Here is a 22,525-nt window from a genome sequence, read left to right as displayed (position 1 = left end):
ACTGTGACTGTGATACTGTGATACTGTGACTGAGATACTGTGATACTGTGACTGTGATACTGTGACTGAGATACTGTGACTGTGATACTGTGACTGTGATACTGTGACTGTGATACTGTGACTGAGATACTGTGACTGTGATACTGTGACTGAGATACTGTGACTGTGATACTGTGATACTGTGACTGAGATACTGTGACTGTGATACTGTGACTGTGATACTGTGACTGAGATACTGTGACTGTGATACTGTGACTGTGATACTGTGATACTGTGACTGTGATACTGTGACTGAGATACTGTGACTGTGATACTGTGACTGTGATACTGTGATACTGTGACTGAGATACTGTGACTGTGATACTGTGACTGTGATACTGTGGCTGAGATACTGTGACTGAGATACTGTGACTGTGATACTGTGATACTGTGATACTGTGACTGAGATACTGTGACTGTGATACTGTGACTGTGATACTGTGACTGTGACTGTGATACTGTGACTGTGACTGTGATACTGTGACTGTGATACTGTGATACTGTGACTGAGATACTGTGACTGAGATACTGTGACTGAGATACTGTGACTGTGATACTGTGATACTGTGACTGAGATACTGTGATACTGTGACTGTGATACTGTGACTGAGATACTGTGACTGTGATACTGTGACTGAGATACTGTGACTGTGATACTGTGATACTGTGACTGAGATACTGTGATACTGTGACTGTGATACTGTGACTGAGATACTGTGACTGTGATACTGTGACTGTGATACTGTGACTGTGATACTGTGACTGAGATACTGTGACTGTGATACTGTGATACTGTGACTGAGATACTGTGACTGTGATACTGTGATACTGTGACTGAGATACTGTGACTGAGATACTGTGACTGAGATACTGTGATACTGAGATACTGTGACTGTGATACTGTGATACTGTGATACTGTGACTGATATACTGAGACTGTGATACTGTGACTGAGATACTGTGATTGTGATACTGTGACTGAGATACTGTGATACTGTGACTGTGATACTGTGACTGTGATACTGTGACTGAGATACTGTGATACTGTGACTGAGATACTGTGACTGAGATACTGTGATACTGTGACTGTGATACTGTGATACTGAGATACTGTGATACTGAGATACTGTGACTGTGATACTGTGACTGAGATACTGTGACTGTGATACTGTGACTGTGATACTGTGATACTGAGATACTGTGACTGAGATACTGTGACTGAGATACTGTGACTGATATACTGTGACTGAGATACTGTGACTGTGATACTGTGACTGAGATACTGTGACTGAGATACTGTGACTGAGATACTGTGACTGAGATACTGTGACTGTGATACTGTGACTGAGATACTGTGACTGAGATACTGTGACTGAGATACTGTGACTGAGATACTGTGACTGTGATACTGTGACTGAGATACTGTGATACTGAGATACTGTGATACTGAGATACTGTGATACTGTGACTGAGATACTGTGACTGAGATACTGTGACTGTGATACTGTGACTGAGATACTGTGACTGTGATACTGTGACTGTGATACTGTGATACTGAGATACTGTGACTGAGATACTGTGACTGAGATACTGTGACTGAGATACTGTGATACTGTGACTGAGATACTGTGACTGTGATACTGTGACTGTGATACTGTGACTGAGATACTGTGACTGAGATACTGTGATACTGTGACTGAGATACTGTGACTGAGATACTGTGACTGAGATACTGTGACTGAGACACTGTGATACTGAGATACTGTGATAGTGAGATACTGTGATACTGTGACTGAGATACTGTGACTGAGATACTGTGACTGAGATACTGTGACTGAGATACTGTGATACTGTGACTGAGATACTGTGACTGAGATACTGTGACTGAGATACTGTGACTGTGATACTGTGACTGAGATACTGTGACTGTGATACTGTGACTGAGATACTGTGATACTGTGATACTGTGACTGTGATACTGTGACTGTGATACTGAGACTGTGATACTGTGACTGAGATACTGTGACTGTGATACTGTGACTGAGATACTGTGACTGAGATACTGTGACTGAGATACTGTGATACTGTGATACTGTGACTGATATACTGAGACTGTGATACTGTGACTGAGATGCTGTGATACTGAGATACTGTGACTGAGATACTGTGATACTGAGATACTGTGACTGTGATACTGTGACTGTGATACTGTGACTGATATACTGAGACTGTGATACTGTGACTGAGATACTGTGACTGAGATACTGTGATACTGTGACTGAGATACTGTGACTGAGATACTGTGAGACTGTGATACTGTGACTGAGATACTGTGACTGTGATACTGTGACTGAGATACTGTGATACTGAGATACTGTGACTGTGATACTGTGACTGTGATACTGTGACTGATATACTGTGACTGAGATACTGTGACTGAGATACTGTGATACTGAGATACTGTGACTGTGATACTGTGATACTGTGACTGAGATACTGTGACTGAGATACTGTGACTGAGATACTGTGATACTGTGATACTGTGACTGATATACTGAGACTGTGATACTGTGACTGAGATGCTGTGATACTGAGATACTGTGACTGAGATACTGTGACTGTGATACTGTGACTGTGATACTGTGACTGTGATACTGTGACTGTGATACTGTGACTGAGATACTGTGACTGTGATACTGTGACTGTGATACTGTGACTGTGATACTGCGACTGAGATACTGTGACTCAGATACTGTGACTGAGATACTGTGATACTGTGACTGTGATACTGTGACTGTGATACTGTGACTGTGATACTGTGACTGTGATACTGTGACTGAGATACTGTGACTGTGATACTGCGACTGTGATACTGTGACTGTGATACTGCGACTGAGATACTGTGACTCAGATACTGTGACTGAGATACTGTGATACTGTGACTGTGATACTGTGACTGTGATACTGTGACTGTGATACTGTGACTGTGATACTGTGACTGAGATACTGTGACTGAGATACTGTGACTGTGATACTGTGATACTGAGACTGAGATACTGTGACTGAGATACTGTGATACTGAGACTGAGATACTGTGACTGAGATACTGTGACTGAGATACTGTGACTGTGATACTGTGATACTGAGACTGAGATACTGAGACTGAGATACTGTGATACTGCGACTGAGATACTGTGACTCAGATACTGTGACTGAGATACTGTGATACTCTGACTGTGATACTGTGGCTGTGATACTGTGACTGTGATACTGTGATACTGTGACTGTGATACTGTGACTGAGATACTGTGACTGTGATACTGTGACTGTGATACTGTGATACTGAGACTGAGATACTGTGACTGAGATACTGTGATACTGAGACTGAGATACTGTGACTGAGATACTGTGACTGAGATACTGTGACTGTGATACTGTGACTGTGATACTGTGACTGTGATACTGTGACTGTGATACTGTGATACTGTGACTGAGATACTGTGACTGAGATACTGTGACTGTGATACTGTGACTGAGATACTGTGACTGAGATACTGAGATACTGTGACTGAGATACTGTGACTGAGATACTTTGACTGAGATACTGTGACTGAGATACTGTGACTGAGATACTGTGACTGAGATACTTTGACTGAGATACTGTGACTGTGATACTGTGACTGTGATACTGTGACTGTGATACTGTGACTGTGATACTGTGATACTGAGACTGAGATACTGTGACTGAGATAGTGTGATACTGAGACTGAGATACTGTGACTGAGATACTGTGACTGTGATACTGTGACTGTGATACTGTGACTGTGATACTGTGACTGTGATACTGTGACTGTGATACTGTGATACTGTGACTGAGATACTGTGATACTGTGACTGAGATACTGTGACTGAGATACTGTGACTGTGATACTGTGACTGAGATACTGTGACTGAGATACTGTGACTGAGATACTGTGACTGAGATACTGTGACTGAGATACTGTGACTGAGATACTGTGACTGAGATACTGTGATACTGTGACTGTGATACTGTGACTGTGATACTGTGACTGAGATACTGTGACTGAGATACTGTGACTGAGATACTGTGATACTGTGACTGTGATACTGTGATACTGTGACTGTGATACTGTGACTGAGATACTGTGATACTGTGACTGTGATACTGTGACTGAGATACTGTGACTGTGATACTGTGATACTGTGACTGAGATACTGTGACTGAGATACTGTGACTGAGATACTGTGATACTGTGACTGTGATACTATGACTGAGATACTGTGACTGTGATACTGTGACTGAGATACTGTGACTGTGATACTGTGATACTGAGATACTGTGATACTGTGACTGAGATACTGTGACTGTGATACTGTGACTGAGATACTGTGACTGTGATACTGTGATACTGAGATACTGTGATACTGTGACTGAGATACTGTGACTGTGATACTGAGATACTGTGATACTGTGACTGAGATACTGTGACTGTGATACTGTGACTGAGATACTGTGACTGAGATACTGTGACTGTGATACTGTGACTGAGATACTGTGACTGTGATACTGTGACTGTGATACTGTGACTGAGATACTGTGACTGAGATACTGTGACTGAGATACTGTGACTGAGATACTGTGACTGTGATACTGTGACTGAAATACTGTGACTGAGATACTGTGTTACTGTGACTGAGATACTGTGACTGTGATACTGTGACTGAGATACTGTGTTACTGTGACTGTGATACTGTGATACTGTGACTTAGATACTGTGATACTGTGACTGAGATACTGTGATACTCTGATACTGTGATACTGTGATACTGTGACTGAGATACTGTGATACTGTGATACTGTGATACTGTGATACTGTGATACTGTGACTGTGATACTGTGACTGAGATACTGTGACTGTGATACTGTGACTGAGATACTGTGACTGAGATACTGTGACTGTGATACTGTGACTGTGATACTGAGATACTGTGATACTGTGACTGTGATACTGAGATACTGTGATACTGTGACTGTGATACTGAGATACTGAGATACTGTGACTGAGATACTGTGACTGAGATACTGTGACTGTGATACTGTGATACTGTGACTGAGATACTGTGACTGTGATACTGTGATACTGTGATACTGTGATACTGTGACTGAGATACTGTGACTGTGATACTGTGATACTGTGATACTGTGATACTGTGATACTGAGATACTGTGATACTTTGATACTGTGATACTGTGATACTGTGATACTGAGATACTTTGACTGTGATACTGTGACTGTGATACTGTGATACTGTGACTGAGATACTGTGATACTGTGACTGTGATACTGTGGCTGTGTTACTGTGACTGAGATACTATGTTACTGTGACTGAGATACTGTGACTGAGATACTGTGACTGAGATACTGTGACTGTGATACTGTGACTGAGATACTGTGACTGAGATACTATGTTACTGTGACTGAGATACTGTGACTGTGATACTGAGATACTGAGATGCTGTGATACTGTGACTGAGATACTGTGACTGAGATACTGTGACTGAGATACTGTGACTGAGATACTGTGACTGAGATACTGTGACTGAGATACTGTGATACTGAGACTGAGATACTGTGACTGAGATACTGTGACTGAGATACTGTGACTGAGATACTGTGACTGAGATACTGTGATACTGAGACTGAGATACTGTGACTGTGATACTGTGATACTGTGACTGAGATACTGTGATACTGAGACTGAGATACTGTGACTGAGATACTGTGACTGTGATACTGTGACTGTGATACTGTGACTGTGATACTGTGACTGTGATACTGTGACTGTGATACTGTGACTGAGATACTGTGACTGTGATACTGTGATTGAGATACTGTGACTGTGATACTGTGACTGTGATACTGTGACTGTGATAGTGTGACTGAGATACTGTGACTGAGATACTGTGATACTGTGACTGAGATACTGTGATACTGTGGCTGAGATACTGTGATACTGTGACTGAGATACTGTGACTGAGATACTGTGACTGAGATACTGTGACTGAGATACTGTGACTGAGATACTGTGATACTGTGACTCTGATACTGTGACATACGTGGTGAGGATGTGGCGAGGATGTGGTGAGGATGTGGTGAGGATGTGGCGAGGATGTGGTGAGGATGTGGTGAGGATGTGGTGAGGATGTGGTGAGGATGTGGTGAGGATCCGTCCCTCACGCCCTGGTCTCCTCGTTAGTCCGGGATCACGAGGTCGATCGATAAGAATGAAAGCGTGTTTTGAAGCACACAGGTCGTTGTTCCTTTTCTCTCTCTGATCCGGGGCCGCGGGCAGCGCTTTGAAAACCCTTTACTAATGAGCGACATGTTCATTCTGACTGGACTGATTCAAACAAGCTGAGGAACAACGGTGACGTCCACGGGGAAGCTTTGAATACACAGAGTATACAACAAATCAATACAAAAGTATGGAGAGAAAACGGCACTGGGGGCAGGAGGATCCACAATGTTCCAGAGGCCGATATTCTTTAAGTAGAGGCTGATATTCTTTAAGTAGAGCTGATATTCTTTAAGTAGAGGCTGATATTCTTTAAGTAGAGGCTGATATTCTTTAAGTAGAGGCTGATATTCTTTAAGTAGAGGCTGATATTCTTTAAGTAGAGGCTGATATTCTTTAAGTAGAGGCTGATATTCTTTAAGCAGAGGCTGATATTCTTTAAGTAGAGGCTGATATTCTTTAACTAGAGGCTGATATTCTTTAAGCAGAGGCTGATATTCTTTAAGTAGAGGCTGATATTCTTTAAGCAGAGGCTGATATTCTTTAAGTAGAGGCTGATATTCTTTAACTAGAGGCTGATATTCTTTAAGCAGAGGCTGATATTCTTTAAGTAGAGGCTGATATTCTTTAAGCAGAGGCTGATATTCTTTAAGTAGAGGCTGATATTCTTTAAGTAGAGGCTGATATTCTTTAAGTAGAGGCTGATATTCTTTAAGTAGAGGCTGATATTCTTTAAGCAGAGGCTGATATTCTTTAAGTAGAGGCTGATATTCTTTAAGTAGAGGCTGATATTCTTTAAGTAGAGGCTGATATTCTTTAAGTAGAGGCTGATATTCTTTAAACAGAGGCTGATATTCTTTAAGCAGAGGCTGATATTCTTTAAGTAGAGGCTGATATTCTTTAAGTAGAGCCTGATATTCTTTAAGTAGAGGCTGATATTCTTTAAGTAGAGGCTGATATTCTTTAAGTAGAGGCTGATATTCTTTAAGCAGAGGCTGATATTCTTCTCCGAGGGCTGATATTCTTTAAGTAGAGGCTGATATTCTTTAAGTAGAGGCTGATATTCTTTAAACAGAGGCTGATATTCTTTAAGTAGAGGCTGATATTCTTTAAGCAGAGGCTGATATTCTTTAAGTAGAGGCTGATATTCTTTAAACAGAGGCTGATATTCTTTAAGTAGAGGCTGATATTCTTTAAGTAGAGGCTGATATTCTTTAAGCAGAGGCTGATATTCTTTAAGCAGAGGCTGATATTCTTTAAGCAGAGGCTGATATTCTTTAAGTAGAGGCTGATATTCTTTAAGCAGAGGCTGATATTCTTTAAGCAGAGGCTGATATTCTTTAAGTAGAGGCTGATATTCTTTAAGTAGAGACTGATATTCTTTAAGCAGAGGCTGATATTCTTTAAGTAGAGGCTGATATTCTTTAAGTAGAGGCTGATATTCTTTAAGTAGAGGCTGATATTCTTTAAGTAGAGGCTGATATTCTTTAAGTAGAGGCTGATATTCTTTAAGTAGAGGCTGATATTCTTTAAGTAGAGGCTGATATTCTTTAAGTAGAGGCTGATATTCTTTAAGCAGAGGCTGATATTCTTCTCTGAGGCTGATATTCTTTAAGTAGAGGCTGATATTCTTTAAGTAGAGGCTGATATTCTTTAAGCAGAGGCTGATATTCTTTAAGTAGAGGCTGATATTCTTTAAGTAGAGGCTGATATTCTTTAAGTAGAGGCTGATATTCTTTAAGTAGAGGCTGATATTCTTTAAGCAGAGGCTGATATTCTTCTCTGAGGCTGATATTCTTTAAGCAGAGGCTGATATTCTTCTCTGAGGCTGATATTCTTCTCCGAGGGCTGATATTCTTCTCCGAGGGCTGATATTTGCGTAATCTCCGCGGCGGCGCCTCCGATCCGCAGATACGCCGCTTTATAAGGCGCGCCGGTGATAAGGCCTCGGTGGCGCGGCAGGAAATTGCACCTTCGCCTCGGAGCCAGGTGCTCGGCCCGGGATAAGATCAGCTTTTAATGACGGCGCCGTGTTTGCGAGCAGAGACATATTAGACCGAGGGAAATCAGATCTGCAGCATCAGCGTCAGTCTGGACACGCTCACGTTCAGCCGTTCTCCACACGGGAGGGTTTAGTTTGAAGCAGGGGGGCACAAACTTTATGTCTCCGAGGTCAAAGTGAAAAAGTGCCCGGGGGTCGCGGGTCAAACACGGCGATGTTAGTGTGAAACATATAACTGCAAATAATCAATTTACTTTATTTTCTTTTTTGGTTTAGCTTTGCATTTAATTCAATCTATGCAATTAACCTCTTAACTCCCGCCTAAACCGAGAGGAGCTTTTTCCCCACGTCATCACATTTTTTTCCATCATTTTTTTGTTGGGTATTCAACTCATTTTTGTAACTTTTTCATCATTTTTTTGTCATTTTTTGTAATTTTTTTGTCAAATGTTTATCATATTTTTATCACATTTTAGTCATTTTTTTGTCACATTTTTGTCACAGTTTTGTCATTTTTTCGTCCATTTTTTATCACATTTTTGTGATTATTTTTGTCACATTTTTCATCCAATTTTTTATTTTTTTGTCACATTTTGTAACATCTTAGGCAAGGCAAGTTTATTTGTAGAGCACAATTCATACACAAGGCAATTCAAAGTGCTTCACAGTTGCATAAATACAAGAAAACAAATAGAATCAATAAAAACATCAACATAAAATTAATCAATTACAGTTAATTTTATGCATCTTAGTCACAGTTTTGTCATTTTTTTGTCAATTTTTTAATCACATTTTTGTAAAAAAAAATTCACATTTTTGTCACATTTTTGCCATTTTTTGTCCATTTTTCATCCAATTTTTTTAATTTTTTTGTCACATTTTGTAACATTTTGGTCATTGTTTTGGTCATTTTTTGTCAATTTCTTGTGACATTTTTGCCACTTTTTCATCCATTTTCCGTCACTTTTTTGTCACTTTTCCATCATTGTTTTCATCTCAGTTCTGTTGCTTTTTCACAGCTTTTTTCCAGAAGCTTTTGGATTGGGGTAAAGCCAAACTGGAGAAAAATGTGCTCGGTTCAGGTGGGAGTTAAGGGGTTAAACATGCTACAAAAGCCTAGTTTTAGTCGAACAAAATCAAGTATTGTAGCAATATAGAGCAAAATGGAAACAACAGCACCACCTGTACCTGCAGCACCTACAGTGACTTTAGCTCATTCATGTCTTTAAGTCAAACAAAATGCCACATTATATCATTTTGAAAGTGTCGGTTCAGCATAAATTCTTTTATAAATCATAGATGTCAACGATTTTTGCAAAAACAAGTTGGAAAAATGGGGAAGTTGATGCTACGACGCTCTGATAAACACCAAGACACCAGAACAGTGTTTCCTTAACTATGTGAAAGGAGTGAAACAGCGCCCCCAATTTGACGCTGGTGGACAAAAAGTGAACTGCATCCATATTTGCCATTGAGAATGAACGGGAGAGAGAGTTATTAACCGGATGCTCACCCTCTGGCGGGCCAACATTTGGGCACCCCTGGTTTAAAGCATGTTTTAAATGTTTGTCTTTAGCTTTTCTTTGCCTACAGTTTGAGTCTGATCTTGACCTGTCGTCTCCAGGCGTGGCGTTCCTCCCGGCCTCCATCTCGTACCTCATCGGGACCAACATCTTCGGGACGCTGGCTCACCGCATGGGCAGGTCAGACTCCGCCTTCACAACCAAATTACACGAGGGAGAGGTTTTTCTTCACTCTGACTCGGCTGTAAACGCTGCTAAAGTGGTGCTAGCCCGCAGTTAGCTTTGCCCGTTAGCCCGTTAGCTTCTTCTGTTCGTGATAAACCTAATAACAACGTTCTGCAAAATCATCTACAAAACGAAAGCTGTCGACACAATAGAGTCAGGACTGACCTCAGACATGTGAGCCAAAAGTGGACGACTGAGAGCACATTAGTGTGTATTGGGGCTCCGGGTCGGAGGCAGGGAAAGACCCTCCAATCATCCCATTTTAATACCTTATTGAGTGACAGTTCAGGATTTTAGAGGCAGTTGTGGTGAACAGGTCTGTGCTCATTCTACACATTAGGATATTGCTGGAGCAAGTAGGGGAGGATAATACATACTTATAACACTTGTATGACCCCCAGAGGGACTACGGAAAGGATTTATTAAGGTAAACAAGTTAGTTTAGTTTATTTCGAACAATTTAATAATACAAGTAATGGATATCAATACGACAATTGTTCAAAAAGGAGTGGGTTGAAGTGTGACCTTATTTAGTCCCGCCCCCTTTTCTACTTGATATTTTTACAGGAGCAAAAGAAGCTCATATCGTTCTTCTTTTACAACAACCTGCACAATATTTACAACAATTGTTTTACAAACTATGAATGTCTTTCCACAATATACACATCACGGCCATAGAAATCCAGCGACAATAATGTTACTGATTGTTTAAATTGTTGTTTAAATTATAATTAATATCCAGCTCTATAGTTTGTGAAGACCATGTTTTTATACGTAGATTTAAATTGGCAAAACTGTGGTACATTTCTTGAGTGACACATTCAAGCTGTTCCATAGTTTTACGCCGCAAACAGCAAGAAACTCCTCCTGGTGGATCGGACAACTGGAGTTTTGAAATTCATGTGACCCTTTAATTAGTCCATGGGCCAGACCAAATATCGGTACCGAAAAGGTGGCAAAGGCTATCGTTGATTTTTAAGCAGGTCCATGTCTGAGGTTTATATTTTTGTATGATAGCCTTTTCAGAGTTACAGCTTTATCAGAGTTTTCAGCTGTTGAAGTGAACCACCCCCATGTCAAAAAAGTCGCTTTTGACACTGGTCCATATTTTGGTTGAGGCCATTTCCAGCCCATTAGATACTGATTTACACATTGTATTTGGTATCATTGTAAAGAAGACATTTTCATGTTTCATTTGAGCCCAAATGTACTACTCTGTGACTATTACCATGGTAACCAAAGCTCCTCAAACACAAACCTGAGGACATTTTTTCACCATTTTCACAAAAACAGCACAAACTATGTTTAACGCTGTTTCTTCAAATAACATCACTAAGACAAATGTTTGATACTGGGCAACTCTCTAGACTCTGAGGATTCAGGAAATGTATAACATGTCAGTACTTTCTCAACTTAAGGCCTCACAGTGAGCCCCGAAGTAAAAGAATGTCCACCTCACATGAGCCTCTCCCATTGAAATAAGCCTATATCTGCCATTCTAAGGTTGGAACAGCTGGTGAGACTTTCTGTCCAGGACAGGCCAATGCAACTTGAAATTACATTTGTGGAGAAGAACAGTTCTGTATTTTCAGCAAAAAGTTGTTCATATATTTTATATATTATAGCTATTTATCATATACTATGCCATACACACAATGGCATTCTGTTTCTTTCACTACTATACATAGTCCTGTAAACATTTGTCTAAAATGTCTCAATAATCTAAGATAATTCCAAAGGTTTGTCTTTGTAGACACCACATGGTTATGCCAAAAATTAAATCTATACCCTTCCTCCTGTTGTCGAAAGAAATCCTGAATGCTGAATACTCACCTTTTTTCCAGAAGCTTTTGGATTGGGGTAAAGCCAAACTGGAGAGAATGTGCTCGGTTCAGGTGGGGGTTAAGGGGTTAAAGGGGCTAGATGCGAGTTTGCCATTTTACACTCACTACTGCCTCCTCAGGCCATACGTGTAACTGCACTTTCTACATTAAGCTCGTGCATGACGGCGCTTCAGACCCGAATCAACAGGTCTGAGCTCATTCTACACATGAGGACACGGAGGAACATGTAGGGGGAGGAAAATGCTTTGTTTTAACATGTTTAAACTCCGTATTTAAGAAACGGCCCCTGGCGGATCCAGCCCTGGGCTTCACAGCTGGACAGATGTGAGGTTAAAGCTCTCCGTGTGTTGCAGGTGGCTGTGTGCTCTGATCGGGATGGTCCTGGTGGGATTCAGCGTCATCTGTGTGAGTCACTGTTTGTGTCTTTTACAATTGTTAAGTGAACAAAGTAGTTTTCCTCTAAATCAACAATGTAATATCAGAACGAAACAAAGACAGTGAGTATTTAAAGGAGTGAAAATTACTCACCAGTACTAACGACTTTATCTGCCAGTGGTTTTTCCAGACGCTGAGGGTGAAAAGGGGAAAGTTTAGTTTAGTTTAGTTTATTAGTTTATTCGAGCAGTTGGAATTCTGCTCAAAAGGAGTGGGCCGAAGCAAAAGCTTATAAACGCCCACCCCAAAATCATTACAATAAAAATGTATATTACAACAATAGTACAAAAGAACATATTACAAAGTGAGCCTTGGAGCAACGTACCCGTTTGTGATTTAACCTTACACATTATCAATCATACATTCAGCAACATCATACTTGGATTTTGTTAGATATGTTCTTACCTGAGCTGTGACGAGTTCTTTAGGACCTGTCTGATCTTCAGTCACGTAAACACAGCGCAGACGGCGTTAGCATTTAGCCTCTCCCTCTCTCCTCTATATCTCCAAAACAGGTCAAGATAGAAGCTACCGAGCTCTTCCACGTTTTCCCTATTTAAATATGGTTACGTGAAGTGTTCCACTACAAAGTATAATTACACACAATTAAACAATGTGGATTTTCTAAGCGGATAAAAGGGGGGACTATATTGTAAGGCGTAATAATACCAGGAGTAGTTTGGCATCCGCACAGTAAAGTGAAGATTACTGCGCGGATTTCGAACTACTCCTGGTATTATTACGCCTTACAATATAGTTCCCCCTTTAATGAGCAGAAACAGATAATTTAATGCACCTCACATTCATCTCGAACCATTATTCGAGATGAATGATGGTTTTTTGTCACTGTTTTGTCACTGTCTCTGATGATGCTTTTTTTGCTGCGTTTTCATCGAATTTTTGTTGATATTTTGACGTTTTTTTTCTAGAAGCTTTTAGATTTGGGTAAAGCAAGTTTGTGGTGAAAAAAATCTAATTATTCCAATACGGTGAATGTGAAATTTGTCTCTGCATTCGTCCCATCCTGAGGGTCAGAATCACCTGTTGTACATGTTGTTGATGTAAAGTTCAGGCGAATTAACCTCTTAACAAAACGCATTTCCTCCAGTTCGGCTTTACCCAAATCTAAAAGCTTCCCGGTGCTTATAGGCCACTTGTGTAAAGTCAGCCCCCCCATAATAGGTCCACTGTCGAGGTAACAGGACGACATGGAACTGAATATACTTTCTATTGTTCTATTGTCTTAACTCCCGCCTGAACCGAGAGCATTTTCTCCAGTTCAGCTTTACCCAAATCCTGTAGGCCAGTGTAACGCCTCATTTGAAAGCTAAGATCTACAAAACTCAATTGATCTTTTTCCTCACATCATCAGATTTTTTTTCATCACTTTTTTTCTTGGGCAGTCGTCTCACTTTTGTCAAATGAGTTTTTTGTCACTTTTTCATCCAATTTTTCAATTTTTTTTTTGTCCATTTTTTGTCAAATTTTTATCAATTTCTGTCATTTTTTGTACATTTTTCGTGACTTTTTTCTCACTTTTTTGTCAATTTTGTTTTATTTTTTCATCAATTTTTTCTCAATTTTTTGTCAATTTTTTCTCAATTTTTTGTCTAAATTTTATCAATTTCTGTCATTTTTTGTACATTTTTCGTGACTTTTTTCTCACTTTTTTGTCAATTTTTTCGATTTTTTTTTGTCAATTTTTCTTAATTTTTTTGTCACTTTTTCGTCCATTTTTTCTCAATTTTTCGTCATATTATTCTCACTCTTGTGAAATTTTTATCCATTTCTGTCATTTTTTGCTGCTATTTTCAAACCTTTTTTCCAGAAGCTTTTGGATTGGGGTAAAGCTGGAGAAAATGTGCTCGGTTCAGGTGGGAGTTAAGGGGTTAAGCATCCAGACATGAGAGGAGGCCTTGACGTTGTGAAGATGAGCTTTTTAAGGTTCCTTCAGTGTCGTGTTGAAGATATAACGTTTTAAAATCCCAGGTTTTTGCTCCTGCCGTGTCTGTGTCAGAGTTCGCACGTGCTCAGGATTCAGTGTTTACATGAACCCGTTAATAACCAGGATGTTTAACTGAGCGACTCCGTGCTGTGTGAGCAGGAGGCGCTGGAGGCTGGGAGGGCATCAGGGTGAGGGCTGTGTGGCACAGAGCGACAGGCTGATGAGATTAGAGCCGTGTTAATGTGATCTGTGACTCTGAGAGGTTTGACTTCAGACCTCGCACGAGCCGGGGGTTTATGGGAGACGGTCACCTGACCCTCAGATGCTTCTTAACCCCTTAACTCCCACCTGAGCCGAGCACGTTTTCTCCAGTTTGGCTTTACCCCAATCCAAAAGCTTCTGGAAAAAAGGTGAGAAAATAGTGACAGAACTGAGATGAAAACAATGATGGAAATGTGACAAAAAAGTGACGAAAAATTTATGAAAAGGTGGCAAAAATGTCACAAAAATGTTACAAGAAATTGACAAAAAAATGACAAAAATGTGACAAAAAAATGACAAAAATGTGACAAAAATATGACAAAAAATGACAAAACTGTGACAAAAATGTGACAAAAGTGTGACAAAAAAATGACAAAAAATGTGACAAAAATGTGACAAAAAATGACAAAACTGTGACAAAATGTGACCCAAAAAATGACAAAAATGTGACAAAAATGTGATAAAAAATTGACCAAAAAAAATGACAAAATGTGACAAAAAATGGACGAAAAAATGACAAAACTGTGACAAAATGTGACAAAAAAATGACAAAAAATGTGACAAAAATGTGACAAAATGTGACCCAAAAAATGACAAAAATGTGACAAAAAATGACAAAAAATGTGACAAAATGTGACAAAAAAAATGACAAAAAATGTGACAAAACTGTGACAAAAAATGACAAAAAATGACAAAAAATGACAAAAAATGACAAAAAATGACAAAACTGTGACAAAATGTGACAAAAAAATGACAAAAAAATGACAAAAAAATGACAAAAATTTGATAAAAATTTGACAAAAAAATTACAAAAATGTGACGGAAAAATTACCCAAAAAATGACAAAAAATGACAAAAAATGACAAAAATGTGATAAAAATTTGACCAAAAAATGACAAAAAAATGACAAAAATGTGACAAAAATGTGACAAAAAAATGACAAAAAATGACAAAAATGTGACAAAAGTGTGATAAAAATTTGACCAAAAAAATGACAAAAATGTGACTAAAAAGTTACAAAAATGAGTTAAATACCAAAAAAAAAAAAGATGGAAAAAAATGTGATGACGTGAGGAAGAAGATCCTCTCGGTTCAGGCGGGAGTTAAGAGGTTAACCCTGACCTGAGTCTTGTCCTGTAAACAAAGCTGTGAACCTAAACGTCTCCGTGTGTTTTCCAGGTGCCTTTCGCCAGAGACATCTACGGCCTCATCCTGCCCAACTTCGGCGTGGGATTCGCCATCGGTCAGTTCTTTCTTTCTTTCACAAGTCTGGGGACGGAAACCGGGTCAGGCGTTAGCTTTACCGCTCAGAGGTCGAAGGTTAAGGGAATCTGAACCTTTAAACCGCTCAGCTATTTCCTCATGTTATTGACATCGTGCTTCTACTGCAGCGAGGTCATTTATCCTCATAAACTCAAACCCAGCTGATGAAGATGATCACTCAGTCTCTTCTTTTCTAGAGCCCCCGAAATGAAAAACAAATGCCATGTTTAACAGCCTATAAATCTAAACTGTACAATCTAGAACATGTTTGATGATTTTTCCCGGAGCTGTTTTATGGAGGACCATGGCTGCCAAAACAATGAATAAATAAATAAATATAGAAAGAAGAAGAAAGAAATGCATTTGTTATAAGTGCATTCATTTATTTATGTATTTAATTATTTATGTATTTATGTATGTATGTATGTATGTATTCATTTATTTATATATTTATTTATTTATTTTCTTATATTTATGTATGTATTTATTTATATATTTATTTATTTTTCTTTTATTTATTTAATTATTTATTTTCTTTTATTTATTTATTTATTTTCATTTATTTATTTATTTATTTATTTATTTATTTATTTATTTTTCATTTATTTATTTATTTATATATGTATTTTCTTTTATTTATATATTTATTTTCTTTTATTTATTTATATATTTATTTATTTATTTATTTTCTTTTATTTATTTATGTATTTATTTATTTATATATATATTTATTTATTTTTCTTTTATTTATTTATTTATTCATATATTTATTTTCTTATATTTATTTATTTATATATTTATTTATTTATTTTCTTATATTTATTTATTTATTTTCTTTTATTTATTTATATATTTATTTATTTATTTATTTTCTTTTATTTATTGATTTATTTTCTTTTATTTATTTATTTATTTATATATTTATTTATTTTTCTTTTATTTATTTATGTATGTATTTATTCATATATTTATTTTCTTATATTTGTTTATTTATAAATGTATTTATTCATTTATTTATTTATGTATTTCTTTTTTGTATTTATTTCATTATTTATGTATTTATTTATATAATGACTATCAGGTATGGTGGACTCCTCAATGGTAGTTTATTAAATATACTGACAGTTTCTCGTGTTTCAGGTATGGTGGACTCCTCGATGGTAGTTTATTAAATGTAATGACTGTTGCTCGTGTTTCAGGTATGGTGGACTCCTCGATGGTAGTTTATTAAATGTAATGACTCTCGTGTTTCAGGTATGGTGGACTCCTCGATGGTAGTTTATTAAATGTAATGACTCTCGTGTTTCAGGTATGGTGGACTCCTCGATGGTAGTTTATTAAATATAATGACTGTTACTCGTGTTTCAGGTATGGTGGACTCCTCGATGATGCCCATCATGGGTTACCTGGTGGACCTGCGGCACGTGTCGGTTTACGGGAGCGTTTACGCCATCGCTGACGTGGCGTTCTGCATGGGCTTCGCTCTCGGTGAGAAAACTCTGAAACCCCTGGAGATCCTGTGGCCCAGCTCGACCATGAAGCACCTTTGAAGTTCTTTCTCTCTCTCTGTCCTCAGGTCCGTCCATCGGAGGCTCCGTCGCCGAGAGCATCGGGTTCCCGTGGCTCATGACCATCATCGGCCTCGTGGACGTGCTGTTCGCGCCGCTCTGTATTTTCCTCAGGAATCCTCCGGGCAGCGAGGAGAAGATCGTAAGACTCACACGCTGCAGATCTTTACACGCTCCACACGCTCCACACCCTCACAAACTCCACACGCTCCAGACCTTCACACGCTCCACATGCTCCAGACCTTCACACGCTCCACACGCTCCAGACCCTCACAAACTCCACACACTCCAGACCTTCACACGCTCCACACGCTCCAGACCATCACACGCTCCCGACCTTCACACGCTCCACACACTCCAGACCTTCACACGCTCCCGACCTTCACACGCTCCACACACTCCAGACCTTCACACGCTCCAGACCATCACACGCTCCAGACCTTCACACGCTCCACACGCTCCAGACCATCACACGCTCCCGACCTTCACACGCTCCACACACTCCAGACCTTCACACGCTCCAGACCTTCACACACTCCACACACTCCAGACCTTCACACGCTCCACACACTCCAGACCTTCACACGCTCCCGACCTTCACACGCTCCACACACTCCAGACCATCACACACTCCAGACCATCACACGCTCCAGACCTTCACACGCTCCACACGCTCCAGACCATCACACGCTCCCGACCTTCACACGCTCCACACACTCCAGACCTTCACACGCTCCAGACCATCACACGCTCCCGACCTTCACACGCTCCACACACTCCAGACCTTCACACGCTCCAGACCATCACACGCTCCAGACCTTCACACGCTCCACACGCTCCAGACCATCACACGCTCCAGACCATCACACGCTCCAGACCATCACACGCTCCAGACCATCACACGCTCCAGACCCTCACATGCTCCAGACCTTCACACGCTCCACACGCTCCAGACCATCACACGCTCCAGACCTTCACACGCTCCACACGCTCCAGACCATCACACGCTCCAGACCCTCACATGCTCCAGACCTTCACACGCTCCACACGCTCCAGACCATCACACGCTCCAGACCTTCACACGCTCCACACGCTCCAGACCATCACACGCTCCAGACCTTCACACGCTCCAGACCTTCACACACTCCAGACCATCACACGCTCCAGACCTTCACACGCTCCACACGCTCCAGACCTTCACACGCTCCAGACCCTCACATGCTCCAGACCTTCACACGCTCCAGACCATCACACGCTCCAGACCTTCACACGCTCCACACGCTCCAGACCATCACACGCTCCAGACCTTCACACGCTCCACACGCTCCAGACCATCACACGCTCCAGACCTTCACACGCTCCAGACCTTCACACGCTCCAGACCCTCACACGCTCCAGACCTTCACACGCTCCAGACCTTCACACGCTCCAGACCTTTAAGATTGTTCTTAAACCGATGTGACCAGTGTGGGAGATTGTTCTTAAAGTGCAACTAAACGGGCGTGGCAGAGCCTTTCCCCACCCACAAACACAAGTCAAAAATTGCTGAGAAAGGGGTGGTGTCGGAGGCTTTGGGGGAGACGAGGGGGGTGAGTGTGTGGGCGGGGTCTGCTCTGTTGACAGTCTCAGACCAGGCCCCTCGATCTGACAGGACTGACAGACAGCTGTTACACGACTGTGCGCAAGGTTTATTTTTTCGTAGAGAGTTGGTACAGTCTCATGACTTGTGATTGCTTGATGTAGCAACTAGTGATGCGGGTCAGGGTTTTTTTCAACCCGCGGTCCCGCATTTGGAGCAGGTTCTAACCCGACGTTGTTCTATTTTTACAACCCGCCCCACACTCGCAACCATTAAATATTACGCGTTACAAATATGATCCGTATGAACAGCACCGGCGTGTCATCGCGCTCTCTCTCTCTCCCTCTGAAGAGCGCTGGGCAAGAGGGAGAGAGGAAGAGCAGAGGTCGGCCTAACGCGAAGTCACACACAGTCGCACATATGCTGGACAACAGGAGACATGAGCTCCACAAAAGCGTTCTCTGGATCACAAGCTGCAAAACGCTGCTTGTTTCATGAAAATCCGACGTATATTTACGCCAAAAACCTGCTGTAAAGACGACGGTGGAACCCGCAACACTAGTAGCAACTATCCTACGAAAAAAAAAAAAAAAAGATGGCCGCTGGTAGACGACTCGCTCGCTGTCAGTGACTGCGAACAGAGAGAGAGCATCGCACAGGAGCTTTTCTAAGGGATTTATTCCTCTACACCAGCGTTTTTCAACCTTTGTTGAGCCAGGGCACATTTTTTTCATTGAAATAATCACGAGGCGCCACCAGCAGAAAATGTTCTCATCAAAGTGTCTTGGCTAGGAACGCCGTATAGCAGTGTTTTTCAACCACTGTGCCGTGGCACACTCGTGTGCCGTGAGATTTTGTCTGGTGTGCCTTGGGAAATTATCCAATCTCACCAAGTTTTTTTTTTTTTAAACAAATGCATCATTATCCACAAAACCGTTTTCGAGTGTCGATGCTGTCTCGTGATCGGCAGAGTAACCATATTATACTCTTCCATAGAGTATAATATGGTTACTCTGCCGGCACACCAGACAATATCTCACGGCACACTAGTGTGCCACGGCACAGTGGTTGAAAAACACTGCTCTGCACCACCTCAGCCGAAGTGTGAGCATCGCAGAGGCGCCATCTACTGGTTTGACTCATGAGCTCAGGCGGTGTGTGCACGACGCGTGTCCTGGTTGCTACGTGACGGAGGCGTGAGTGGGCAGGGCCACAGAGGCGTGTGTGGGCGGGGCCACAGAGGCGTGTGTGGGCGGGGCCACAGAGGCGTGTGTGGGCGGGGCCACAGAGGCAGAACCACGGGCAGAACTGATGACGTTTTGTGGACGCCGTGGACACACTCTCTTCCAACCGCAAAAAATCTAATGTAGTTGCTGCGTGAAACCATTAGAGGCGCTAACCCTGCGGTTTTAGACACAAAAGTGAGATTTTGAACAAGTTTGCACCAAATGTCAACATATTGACTGGGACATGTAGCTAACTCTATTCAACAACCATTTAGACCGTTTATCAGCAAAAAAAAGTGGATTTGGTGTTTAGTTACTCTTTAAACCAAAGTGACCAGTGTGAAAGATTGTTCTTTAACATATGTGACCAGTGTGGGGGATCCTCCTCCTCGTTCCTCCTCTTTGCTGAAGCCACACTCGTCCTTCTCTTCCAGGCGATCCTGATGGACTCCAACTGCTCCATGAAGACCCGGACGTACTCCACGCAGGACCCGTATCAGGGCCACGACCCGGACCTGGACGAGGACTACGACGAGGACTACGATTAACGCCACCAGATCCTCCGCAGAGATCTATTTTGTCGTAAAAAACTGAACAAAGATGGAAAAAAGACAAAAAAATCGTTGGGGAAAAAAAAAATGAAGAAAAAAAAACGAGTCTGGATTTCTCTGGTGAATGTTGTCCGTTGTGTGTGTAGCCGCAGAGAGGGGGAACAGCGCCGCCTTGTGTCCGTTTGGTTCGTGCTTGAACTTCGATGATGATAGAACAGGCGTGAATAAACAGGTTAAAAATGTTAAAGCTAAGTCTGTTCCTTCATGTTCCTCCATGTCCTAATGTGGAGGAACTACTGACAGAAGCTGACAAAGATATTTTAGATTTATCTTTCAGACTTTAGGGAAAAGCAACTCGTGTTTAACCTCTTAACTCCCGCCTGAACCGAGAGCTTTTTCTCCCAAATCCTGTAGGCCAGTGTAACACCTCATTTGAAAGCTAAGATCTACAAAACTCATCTAAATGGATCTTTTTCCTCACGTCATCAGATTTTTTCCATCTTTTTTTTTTGGGGGGGGGGGGTTATTCAACTCATTTTTGTAACTTTTATGTCATTTTTTTTTGTCGCATTTTTTGTAATTTTTTGTATTTTTTTTTGTATTTTTTGGTCATTTTGGGGGGTTTTTTGTCAAATTTTTAGCATTTTTTGTCACTTTTTTGTCATTTCTCGTCACTTTTTTGTCACATTTGTTGTAATTTTTTTGTCACTTTTTTGTCACATTTATTGTAATTTTTTTGTCTTTTTTGACACATTTTTTGTAATTTTTTTGTCACATTTTTGTCATTTTTTCGTCACTTTTTTGTCACATTTATTGTCATTTTTTTGTCACTTTTTTGTCACTTTTTTGTCACTTTTTTGTTATTTTTTCGTCATTTTTTCGTCACTTTTTTGTCACTTTTTTGTCACATTTATTGTCATTTTTGTCATTTTTTTGTCACTTTTTTGTCACTTTTTTGTCACTTTTTTGTCATTTTTTTGTCACTTTTTTGTCACATTTTTGTCATTTTTTCGTCATTTTTTTGTCACATTTATTGTCATTTTTCTCACTTTTTTGTCACACTTTTTGTCATTTTTTCGTCACATTTTTGTCAAAGTTCTCTCACTTTTTTGTCACATCATCATTGTTTTCGTCTCAGTTCTGTCGCTATTTTCTCACCTTTTTTCCAGAAGCTTTTGGATTGGGGTAAAGCCAAACTGTAGAAAGTTTGCTTTTTTGTTGTTTTTATGACCAAAACCTACAAAAATCGAGGAAAGCGCTTAGATCCGTATTGTAGGTCTTAGCTTTCAAATGAGATGTCACCCTGGCCTACAGGCTGTAAGCTGCAGTCAAGGAGCTTTTAGATTTTGGGGAATCTGGAGAAAATGTGCTCGGTTCAGGTGGGGGTTAAGGGGTTAAAGGGGTTAAAGTGTCCCTGTGGTCTCCGAGAGGTCTCTGCGTGGTCTCCGAGAGGTCTCCGCGTGGTCTCCGAGAGGTCTCCGCGAGGTCTCAGGCAGCTGTGGCGACACTAGGTTGTCTCTGTGACGTCCCTGAAATGTCTCTGAGACCTTGACTCTCACAGGTCGAGGAGAACAATTATTATTCACAACACAACCTCCTGAGACCACGCCCACATGGAGACCAGGTGGAGACTCGCCTCATCTCCAGGGGACGACTCGAGTCTCCAGCCTCGTCTCCAGGCCGGTGAGACGGGCCCTTTAGTGGAGTGACCTAAGATGGCCGCCAGGTTAGCAAAACCACAAAGAA

At 40.8% G+C, this 22,525-nt stretch overlaps 1 protein-coding gene across 1 annotated transcript in view; it reads left to right on the top strand.

The window, feature by feature from the left end:
• The window catches only part of slc18a2 (solute carrier family 18 member 2), a 58,822-nt gene extending 38,028 nt beyond the window's left edge, over positions 1–20,794 (top strand). Inside the window, exons 10-15 of the mRNA XM_079567117.1 lie at positions 9,984–10,062; positions 12,305–12,356; positions 15,772–15,835; positions 17,224–17,343; positions 17,432–17,565; positions 20,663–20,794. Coding sequence (XP_079423243.1) covers positions 9,984–10,062; positions 12,305–12,356; positions 15,772–15,835; positions 17,224–17,343; positions 17,432–17,565; positions 20,663–20,776 — 563 coding nt within the window. The 3' untranslated portion in view covers positions 20,777–20,794. The remainder of the gene's footprint in view (positions 1–9,983; positions 10,063–12,304; positions 12,357–15,771; positions 15,836–17,223; positions 17,344–17,431; positions 17,566–20,662) is intronic.
• The last annotated feature ends 1,731 nt before the right edge of the window (positions 20,795–22,525 follow it).

Source organism: Gobius niger (genome assembly GCF_951799975.1).
Source record: "Gobius niger genome assembly, chromosome: 12".
NCBI lineage: Eukaryota > Metazoa > Chordata > Actinopteri > Gobiiformes > Gobiidae > Gobius > Gobius niger.
The sequence above is the reverse complement of the archived record's forward strand: the minus strand, read 5'-3'. Positions and strand labels throughout refer to the sequence as shown.